Consider the following 11665-nt stretch of genomic DNA (forward strand, 5'->3'; position numbering starts at 1 on the left):
GTGCTTTTTGGTAAGGTCGTAGATTGTGCTAGATTTCAGAGGAAAAGGGGTTTCTTCCAAGGATGCCCTCTCTTGTGGCTGCTTTGCATCTGCACCCTCTTTAATAAGCAGGAGCCTTGCTCTCTGCCAAGAATTTGCTGCATGGCATGGGCATGGGTGAAGCTGTTTAAAGCCACGAGTTTGTTTGCTGCTATAAGACACCCATGAGAGGATAATCTAGAACATGGACCAGGACCGAGCACTAGGTTTCCCACAAGCCACAAGCAAAAGTCCAAGCAATGAGAGGCACACTGTAAAAACACTCACAGGCACATCCCCACAACACAACCCCCAACTATATTTGGCTTGGGAGAAAGAACAAAGATGGTCCCTTTAATCAGCTTTAAAAACAGCATCTAGTTACAGGACTATTTACAAGCATCTCAGCAGGTTGTTTATTTCATGTTGGGAACTGCCCTGCCTGGTACCAGAAGCTGTAACCACCGCCAAGGCTGAGGCTGAGAGAACAAGCTTTGACGGTAAGCCAGCAAGGAGACAAAAGCTTATCTCTCTTGCAGGAGTGCTGTTTGTGCTCCTTTTACTTCACCCTGCCTGGCCCCCAATGCTTGGTTGGTTAGCCTATGATGGGTAAGATTCCCCATGGAGGGAACAACCTAAGACATGCACAATCACGTGGGAGGCCCCCAAGGAAGGACTTTGGGGGATACAGCAAAAGGGGGTGAGGTACCTTCACCCTCAGCTTTGACAAAGCCTTAGTCCTCATTGTCTGCAACAAAATCACCTAATCTCTTGGCTGCCTTACTTCCCTTGCTCCACCTAAGCCTGAAACAATGACAGGGTGGTGCAGCTCTGTGCTGGAAAGGGTGGGTTCCCCAGGAGATCAGGCCTAAGAAAGAACTTGTAAAATCCTGTGAAACCTGATTTGTTTAGAATGCTCTCAATGAAATGATAAGGGTCTAAGTAAGAAGTAAGTTTGTTCCTCAAAGTTTTACAGCTTTTCCACTATCTGACCCTGACTCAGAATAGACCCTCAGACTTCTTTGTTTTCTATTGTTTGATTCTTACTTCCTGACAATGAGTAATGAGCTTTACCTGAATTCCTGTGTAAAAGAACCTAATAAAAGCCTGCTCAGGCAGGGGAACGGGGCGCTCTCCCTTAGGGATGGTGGAGGGAAATAGGCCTTTTTGTACCTATTTCCCCATAGGACTTGGTTGTCTCTGTGTATGTTTTTCTCGTGTTTCAATGAGTATCCACAGCCGTGATAGATACTCCTGGTCCAGTATCAGTCACACTTTCAGGCCATCTGTTGTAGTCCTGTCAATTTTGCCTTTTCTCTCCATCCTCTTACATTAGGAAATGCAGATAGTGAATGAGTGTTTAGGTTTTGACAGGACTCTTAAGATCAATTTCCAGAAGAATTGAATGTTATTCACAGGTTTTGTATGAGAGCTTTTGGAGTTTGCAAAGCTCAGAAGATAAATGGTACTTCATCTCTCAACTTGAAAACTCGCATGTTCCCACATGAGTCTGAACCTTTGGAGGGTGTGTGGGATCAATGCCAGAGATGTGCAGGGCTCATATAGGGACTTCCAAAACAACTTAATCTAACTTCTGGTGTATCCAGGAAAGCACAATATAAAGGTTTGTCACCTAACCTGTCGAGCCATCACTCTCAGTCTTACATGCTTGGAGGAGGACCCGAGATCCGTAAGCAGGGTTAGGGTACCTGGAATGTCCGGTATCCCTCCCTGACTGTCTTTCACCAACAGCACATTTCGACCCACTACCCTATATCCCCCAATAGCTAACTATCTGGGTTTCAGCACAGGTGTCAGAGTCTGAAAAGACAACAATCAAAAGTAAAAAATGAGTCTTATAACAGCAATAATGAGCTCTGGTTTATCTAAACATCAGGAAGAGTACCTGTGTGTTACAGCAGCTCCTACAAGGAGTGCAATATGAGGTAAAGGAATAACACCTCATTTACCTCTTATAAACTATAAAGGGATACTACCCTGCTTTTCCTTACAAGGAAACCTTAGCGATTTAAGTTTGAGAAAAGTAGGTGACAAGCTAAAATCTTTACAGGACAGTGGTGTTTCTTTTGGAGTTCAGAACTTACTAACTTGGGGACTAGTCAGGACTGCTCTCATGCTTATATGGGCTAAGGCACTGGAGCTAGTCACAGGGGAGGATGAGGGGTCTAGTTCAGAGGAGGAAGTCATATATGATGTAGTAGAAGAACTAGCCATGGATGTTCCACCTGCAGCCCCAAAGGAGGACCTGCCTCATAGCCATCACCCCTTACTTTAACTCTGGGAGTGCCCTTCCTGGCAGATTGTGTCACCAGCAAGAAAGACAGACAATTCAGACAGATATTCTATCAGGGACATGTGATAGTACCTTCAGGCAGGCAGTGGAGTCTGGGGATTTAGATGTCCATGCAGCTGTCCACATTATAGTCAAGGGTCAGAGAAATGTCCATGAGCCCTTTTCCTTTTCCTTTTACAAGGACTTAAAATGAGCATTAAAGAAAATGGGCTTCCCCTGGCTGGCATAGCTCAGTGGATTGAGTGTGGGCTGCAAACCAAAGCATCACAGGTTCAATTCCCAGTCAGGGCACATGCCTGGGTTTCAGGCCATGGCCCCCAGCAACCTCACATTGATATCTCTCCCTCTCTCTCTCTCTCTCTCTCTCTCTCTCTCTCTCTCTCTCTCTCTCTCTCTCTCTCTCTCCCTCCCCTCTCTACAAATAAATACATAAAATCTTTTTTAAAAAAGAAAAAAAAAAAAGGTCTTCAGTCTCCTTATACTAGCAACCTATTTCAAGCCATCACTGACAGCTACAAAATGGCCCCTTGTGATTTCATTTTCCTGGCCAGGACAACCTTAACCCCTGCTTAGTTTAGAGTTTGGCATTCATAATATTCTCTCTGAGGCCCTAACCATGCAGCCAAATATGCACAAATAAACAATCCTGTCACACTCCCTATGCAGCCTGGGTCTGATGATTTTGCTACCACTGCAGATTAAGCCAGGCTTAATCCTCAAGATTTTACTCAAAGTTCTCAAACCACTCTCAGAGCCATGAAGGCTCTGCTGGATTCTCAGGGCAAGGAAATATCTTCCTTCATCAATATCCGTCAGGGTGCTACAGAGGCATGTATTGACTATATCTATTTCCTCCAGGAAGTCATTGAATGGCAAATTGATAATCATAAAGCAGCCACGAATCGTTCAAGGCAACTAGCTTATGAAAATGCTAACAAAGACTGCAGAGGCATTACAGAACCCCTGTGAATTACCACCAGAGACATCAGTGAGTTTATCAAGGCTTGCCAAGATGTTGGCACAGAGCAGGATAAGGACTCTCTGTTGGCTGCTGCAATCAAGGGAGATTCCAAGTGTTATAACTGTAGAAAGCCCAGTCATCTGTACAAGGACTGTCCATCCACACTGGGAGGGGGCATAGGTAATGGGAAGCTTCCCCCCTCCCCAGGACTGCCACACTGTGGCTATGGAAGATATTGGGCAAAGGAATTCCACTGTAAATTTGACAAAAAATGGCCAACCTATTCAGAGGAACTTACAAGGGGGCACCCGCACAAGGGCTCCCAACCCCAATCAGAGCTTTAGGAACAGCAATCAATATCAGAGAATTTAAGGAAATACAGTTTCTGACATTCATGCAGCCACCCACAGGAAAACATGGCTGGACATAGTCACCACCAACAAGCTCATCTTAAAGGAACAGGATCATGTAACTGTATCTCCTACTGGTGTCTGGGGACCTCTACCCCCAGGAAGACTCAGTGTAATCTTAGGGAGATACAGTATTCCTTCCAAAGGCATTCTGGTTCAGCCAGGGGCCATTGACTCAGACTATCAGGGGAAATTAAAATCATTCAGAAAGCTTCTGGCTATCATATTATTTCCACTGAAATGCACATTGCCCAGCTGCTCCTGCTCCCCTACATAACCTCAAAGACTCAAACTACAGTGAGTGGGGAAGGAAGCTTTGGTAGTACAGACAATTAATCAATTTTTTGGACACAATCAAGTTAAATAAACCAGGCTTACCTCAAGTCAGGGCTTAGCCTTTAATGGTGCATTAGAGCCACTGAGAAGTCCATGCCCTGTGAGTCCAGACAGCACTGCCCCCTGCAGTGTTCAGTCTAGACAGCAGGGGGCACCTGAGACCCATGAGCTCAGGGTGGCTGCTTCAGGATCAGGTGCAGAGGGAGCTGGGAAGAGATTTCCTCTGAGGGCCTACATCTTCCTCTTGTCACAACAAAATGTAAAGTAAGAGTTGTACATGTGGTGACTGTAAATACCCAATTCCATCAGAGCATTTACCAATCTCAACAAGGCATGAGGACCACAGTCAATAAGGGTATTTTTATGATTATGTTATATCTGAATTCTAAGGAGATAAACATAGGGATTATTTAACTAACTTACTATGTCGAAAACTTTGAATACTCACAGGCCTAGTAATAGGACATTGAGGTATCAAGGCCAGACTGGTCCAGGTGTTTTCTGTGTCACTGAAAGGTGGATTCAGAATGAGGAGCATGTCCTGTAGGGGCTGGTCCCTCATTAGGAGAAACTGTCTGAACAAAGCTCAGGGAGCAGCCAGGGGACACATGTCCTCACATGAGGTTTAGGACTTGGTCCATCAGACTGCCACTGAGCCCTGTCTCTGTGCCCTGTGCCTTCTCTCATGTGGGGTCAGCACTTCAGCTATGAAACACTTTGCTACATGCATATGTAAAGGAGAATAGGTAGACTAGGTTGAATGTGGGTCTGTCTGTGCCCTGAGAGCATCATCCACAGCCAAACACTCCCCTACAGACTATAGGCATACTGATGGCAAAACCCCTCACCATGGACTTAAGCTGGAGAACCCTCTTCCTGGAGGAAGTGGCTACAGGTAAGGGACTCCCCAGTACCTGGTTTCAGGAGTGGGCCTGGGAAGGTCGAGGGGTATTTCCACCCACTCTTGCTTCCTCTCCACAGGTATCCACACCCAGATGTAGATGGTACAGTTGGGGTCTGAGCTGAGGGAGCCTAGGTCCTCAGTGAAGGTCTCCTGTATGGCTTCTGGATGCACCTTCACCAACTACTGGATGCACCTGGTATGACAGACCCCAGAACAAGGGCTTGAGTAGAAGGGAAAAATTGATACTGAAGATAATGAAACAAAGTACACACCGAAGGTCCACAGCAGACTCACCATGATTGCAGACAAGTCCCTGAGCACAGCCTACAGAGAGCTGAGTAGTCTGAGCAATGACAAGATGGCTGTGAATTTCTGTGCAAGAGACAGAGTTTGATGACCCACATCCTGAGTGTGTCATAAAATCTGAGAGATGGGGCAGCTGGTCTGGGCTGAGGAGATGACAGGGTGATGAGCCTCCTGACTTCCTCCCACACAGCCAGTATCTGAGACAAGGAATGGTGTTGCCACATGCACTTTGGAAACTTGGGGAGGCAGATGCACTACAAGGAAGTGCCTGGGAAGATGCTCCTGAGAGGGCCCCTGTTATTTACTGTGATTATGCAGGGGGCACATTGGGAGCCTCCTTGTCCTCAGAATGAGGAGTGTCCATGGAGGTGTCATCTGGGAATATTTGTGTGTTCAGCTTTTGGATTTGACTGTAGTGTCTCCTAGAAAGTTCTAGGACACTATCCTATGTCTGAACAATGGAATGCGTTTGGGAAAATGAAAGTACTTTAAAGTCAAGAAGAAATTTCTGTTCTTGCCTCTGACCAAGCATCACACAGATGGCACTGTGGCAGCAAAGTGAAACGTTGGCAGGTGTTCCAGCTCAGTCTGTGACATCTCAGTGTTCCTTCAGTCCTCCCTCAGGGTGAGATCCTAAGGAGTCTCCTCACATGAGACCACAGCAATGTGAGTGCTCCTGTCCCTTGGCCACTATTTTTTAGAGATTAATTCATCTTTGGAGAGGGAAGGTGGGGAGAAAGAGAGAGAGAGAGAAATATCAATGTGCAATTGCTGGGGGCTGTGGCCTGCAACCCAGGCATGTGCCCTGACTGGGAATCAGACCAGCAACACTTTGGTTCACAGCCCATGCTCAATCCATTGAGCTACGCCATCCAGGGCTGTCCCTTGGCCACTATTAATGTCAGCACACAGCAGGGATCAGGGTGGGGACACCATTAACAATGGAAGTCCCACATCCAACCTGCACTATGTTCCTATGACAACTGAAAAAAAAAAAAAACAGACACCTGGCACTGCCATCTGTACACATTTATTCTTGTAGAGTCTGGAAGTCAGAGTGAGTGTGTCAGCAGAAATGAGATTCATTTACCATCTCTAGTAATTCAGCCCCATGCGTGCAGACCTTTCCCTATATTTCACATTGAGGCATTCAGTTCATTGGGTTCAAGTTCAGTGGACACCCATCAGAAAGAACCAGAGTGACAGTTTCCTTGTGTCTCATGAAGACATGAATAGGGACAAAGAGAAACAGGAAATGTCCCTTCTGAAATTAACTACAGAAGAATCAGGGATCCTAATCCACTCCCTCTCCTGCTCTCTGATTACAGCTACTTCACATATGCATGTAAACACAGATCCTGAGAGTGAGCATCAGGCTGAGCCAGCAATGATGAACAGTTGTAATATAAAGTTAGATCCACCAGATCCAGTAATGGGATGCATTTTGAATGACTTATCCATCCTGTAATCAAGGGATAAATAAAAATAATGTTCTTCCTATCAATTCTGATTTTATGTACATCAGTTATGTTCTATTAGTGATTTTCATCAAGGCCCTCATAATCAAACTCCTAAAATGTCAACATACTTACTGCCCAATTTTTACCCACATCTTCAGTAAAGCAGACCTGGTCTTGACTGAGTTTCTTCTATGTCCAAATATTTGAATCTGGTTTTACTGCAGTCTAGAAAAGAAAAACAAAAGGAGGCAATGAGACTGCTGCACATTTAGCACCACATTCCATTGTATGAGCATGACCTGGGAGCACAGTATGCTTCTCTGTAGAGTTCACATTTTTGTCTCCCAATGATTGACACAGACCCTCCACCTCCTCCTACACTGGGTTCATGGACTCTAGGGTCACCCTCCGTTCTTAGTTCATACTCTGATTGCTTCATAGGGGGAATGGGATCAATTGGAACTTCCTGTATATGAACAAACACCCACTGCTCTTTTAATTCTCCCTCTGCTTGTGAGCATTAAATCCTCAGTGAGTTAATTACTGGTGAATTTCAAAGGCATAACTCATGTGAAATCCCTCTATTTTATGAGAGTTTACTCTTCTAGGTCATGCACCATCTCGACCCTTCGATGTGTCACACTCTGGGACCATATAGTTCATATCAGCATCCAACACCAGAGCTCCCTATATAGCAGGAAGGCATGCAAATGGGGCTTCTCTGCTCATGAAAAGCAGCCCAGCCCTGACCCTGCAGCTCTGGGACGGGAGCCCAGCCCAGAATCCCCAGGTGTTCCCAGTCCTTGGTCAAGACAGAACACAGACCTCTCACCATGGACTTTGGGATCAGCTGGGTTTTCCTTGTTGCTGTTTTAGGAGGTAATTTATGGAGAATGGGAGACATTGAGAATCCAAGTAGTTATGACTGAGAGAAGCATGGAGGGTGAGAGTTTCCTAAACAACATCCTTGTCTTTGCAGGTGTCCAGTGTGATGTGCAGCTGGTGGAGTCTGGGGGAGGCTTGGTGAAGCCTGGGGGTTCCCTCAAACTCTCCTGCCTGGCCTCTGGATTCACCTTCAGTAGCTGCAATATGCACTGGGTCCGCCAGGCTCCAGGGAAGAGGCTGGAGTGGGTCTCATACATTAATAGCGGTGGTATTTACGCAAACTACGCCAACTCTGTGAAAGGCCGATTCACAATCTCCAAAGACAATGGCAAGAACATGCTTTATCTGCAAATGAACAACCTGCGAGCTGAGGACACGGCCGTGTATTACTGTGCCAGAGACACAGTGAGGGGAAGTCATTGGGAACACAGACACAAACTTCCCTGAAAGAAACATGAGGTCTGGGCGGCTGGGGGCGCTCAGGACACCAGGGGGCGCTCAGGGCACTCTGAGCACAGGGATCAGCTTAGGAGCAGCTGCAGATGCAGTTTAAGGGCTGGTTTCCAATTTTCCTCTGGAAGCCTCCCCCGCCCCACCCCTTATGCTTCTGTATTGGCACCTTCAGTATCTGACTTACAGAAGCTTGTTGTCATAGGAGGAAAACCCTCTCACATGCTCCAAAGTAAAGAAGCACATACATTTGTTTTCTCTTATTCTAATAAAACATCAGTGAATCATCAAACCTCCTGATCCAACTCAGCTGAATCCAACCAGAGGCTCTGCTGGAAACAACAATCATCCCCACACAGCTGTTGAAGCTGACCATCAGCAAGACACATAGACATACATGCTGGACAATGGCCACCACAGTTGTAGGAACCCAGTCCCATAGGGGGAGGGAACAGGGATGATGATCATTGACTTAATTCCACATTCATGTCATCAACAGAAGTTGACATCATGTGGACGTAGAGGGACCCCCACCATACCATGGTGTGGATATCCAGGGTGATGATGTCATGCACACAGAGGGACAATGGAACAGCTTGTCCCTTCATTGAGGAGTCTGTTGAGACTAGGGTGGATCTTTCAGCAAGCCAGGAGTGGCTGCATCATATCACATAGGGGGTCTGGTTCAGGTTTTATTGTTCACCCCTGAGCAGGGTCCCATTCACAGGAGTGGCTTGTGTGGTTTCCTTCTCCCACCTGCATCAAACTATGGAGAATCCCTACTCCCATGTCAGATTCTCCAGGTGTGCACAGGAGGAGAGAGAGTGCTGAAGTTTCACATGTCAGCATCAGCCATCAAACACTACAGCCTGGCTCCTTATTTCATGGAACACCTAGGATACATGAGTGAGAACACAGAGCTACCAACCATTAGGGGTAGAAAATGATTTCATCACCCTAGAAAATGAGGGTGATGGTTATATGTAAGTCATAATGAAAATAATAATACATTACATGACATCTTAGTTTCATTCCAGCATGTAACCTGTCCACTCTACAAGGTTGTCAGCTTGATCTGAAAGACCTGAGTCCCTTTCTGCTCTCAAAGATGAGAACCTTCCACAGAATTATGGGAACCTTGTTTGGGGGCCTCTACTGGTGTAGCTTTCCATCTGGGCGGAGTTAGTATTTGATTCATTAGTTGTTTCTATGAGGTTGTATATCTGTCACTCAAAATCTCATGTATTAAAACCAGAGGCCCATGGGTGGTATTAGCAGGTGGGGCCTTGGGACAAGTGTTGGTCCTAGGGTGAAGCTCTCATGAACCACATTCAGACCTTTATAACAGAGGAGTCAGGAAGCTTCTTGCCCCATCCATGTTCTGAGATAACAGTGAACAAAGAGCCAACTAGTAAGTGGGTTCTTACTAGACATCCAACCTGCCAGTATCTATTCTTTGACTTCTCACCAACAGGTCTGTGAGAAATACATGTCTGATGTTGGCAGGGACCCAGTCCACAGTAGTTTGTTACAGCATCCAGAATGGATGAGGGCTGTAGTGTAGCATGACCACAAGGGCCGACTTCCTGGAGATTCACTGCCATATTTATTGTAAAAAGTATAGCATGGGTTTCTTTCCAGGATATTCTAGGGCAGTTTTTCTTCAGCATTTCTCTTCCACAGGCAAATTTCCTGGGTGAAGGTCATAGGTGGCTCCCAAGCACATGCAGCAGGAAGGCAGCATTAGAAGTGCATATAGTCTGTGAACCATTTCAGTATTTACCACACAGCATGGAGCCAGGTCTAGGACTTACTGGAGGTAGGATCCACAAAGGTGTGGTCCTCCCAGTCACCGAATCACAAGGAACTGGCTGATGTGTGCTTGAAGGCATGGGCAGGAACAGCACTCAGGAGGAACATTGTCCATGGATGTTTGTGGCTTCATTTAGGTTTGATCATTTTAACTAAGCTTGTCATGTTTTCAAACTTCTGAGAGATTATATATAATAATGACATTTGGTTCAGAGTAACCTGTTACTGAATAATTCTGACTGTGCTGTGCCCACCTCAGTCACTTGATGTCAAAGTCCACAAGCCATTGGGTGGATGAGGGGAAAGAGGTCGAAAAAAGAGTGTGCCCAGGGATGTTAAAATATTCTACATGTGTTCACACCTTTTTGCCACACTCTCTTGATGGTGATGGACTCCCAGGACACAGATGGACTTTGGGCAGGGGTTCTGTCTTTAAAGCAGAAGGAGCACCCCTTGGGAGGCTGATGAAGGGGATCAACCTCACTCTGTGAGTCAATACATGGACAAGGTTGTAGAGGGCATTTATTCTGAGTGAATAGCATGAAGCACTGGGCATGTGGAAGGTCTATGTGAATTAAACTGTGCTGAATGGACCAATGTTAGAAATTAGCAACAACAGTAACTCTACAGCAAGCCAAACTCACCAGCATCTTATAAAAGTTCAGACATGAAGAAATTGGGTATTTATTATGACTTCCTTTATTGTTTCTACCAAAGTAAATACTATTTTCATGAAAGTATATAAATGTTTGATAATTATATGTATACTGGAGTTTTGGGATTTAGAAACTGAACAAGGAAAAATCCTTTTTTAATTTGTAAGATGCATGAGAATCTAAGTGTTTGCTACTCACCTAGTCCACCATTTATTCTTATGCTCCCAAAGGTCAGGCTGTCCTTTGACCTCATTCCATTGTGTCTAATAAACCAGGTGATCACCTACCTCTAACAAACAAGGTAAGTGGATTCAAGACCAGAGACATGTAGGAAAACTCTGTGCATGGTATGGCAATGTAACTCAGCACTCACATGGAAAAGCAGTGCGGAGCAAGTGGCACACAGGACCACACCCACAGAGAGGTTTCCCCATGGGGAATCACTCTGTGTTGCACCTAGACTGCTATGAGACTTTCTTTTGCTAAAACTCCTGCACCCTGAATTGAGGCAGCAAGGGCTTACTACAACTTCCTAAATTCTGAACTAAACCTCCCAAATATGAAGTGTCACTGGTTGAACTACTTTTCCCCTTGGTCTGCAACATCCTTCTCATTGAAGTAATTAGCAACATTCCTTCCTTTGTTATTTGTAAAAGGCAGTCCCCTGAAGTGAACCTGTGCATAGTAAAGGAGGACTACCCTCCATATAATGTACCCAGAGAAACAATAAAAGGCTTTCCAGGCAGAGACTGGGCTTTCTTGCCTTCTCACCCTTTTCCTCAGATATTGGCCATGCTGTCCCCTTTTCTCCACAGGACTTCTTTAGTATTTGCTCATGAGAAGCTACAACATACATGGATACTTCCAACCAGGATCCTCCACAGAGACATCACAACAGAAGCCCTAGAGTGACCAGGGGGACTGTCCTCTGTTCCTCTCCGCTTATATGAGAAAGGCTTGAACACAAGCAAATTTCTCTTCCAGCTCCAGGGCACAACCTCCCCTGGGTTGTAGGGACTCATAGCTCTCTCCTCACATGGGGCCAACGTCTCTGGAGTAGGTAGTGTTGTGCTCTAGAAGAAGACGAGGCTGTTGTGTCTACTCCTGTGCCTGGTGACAGCCCCCCAGTGTCAGTGCCTCAGATGTCAGACAT

At 45.7% G+C, this 11665-nt stretch overlaps 1 gene segment (V, D, J or C); it reads left to right on the top strand.

The window, feature by feature from the left end:
• Positions 1-7443: 7443 nt before the first annotated feature.
• On the top strand, positions 7444-8041 carry LOC118496855. The segment is given in 2 exon segments: positions 7444-7588; positions 7689-8041. Coding segments are annotated over 2 exon segments (399 nt in total).
• Positions 8042-11665: the final 3624 nt, after the last annotated feature.

This window comes from Phyllostomus discolor, chromosome 1 (assembly GCF_004126475.2).
Source record: "Phyllostomus discolor isolate MPI-MPIP mPhyDis1 chromosome 1, mPhyDis1.pri.v3, whole genome shotgun sequence".
Lineage (NCBI taxonomy): Eukaryota > Metazoa > Chordata > Mammalia > Chiroptera > Phyllostomidae > Phyllostomus > Phyllostomus discolor.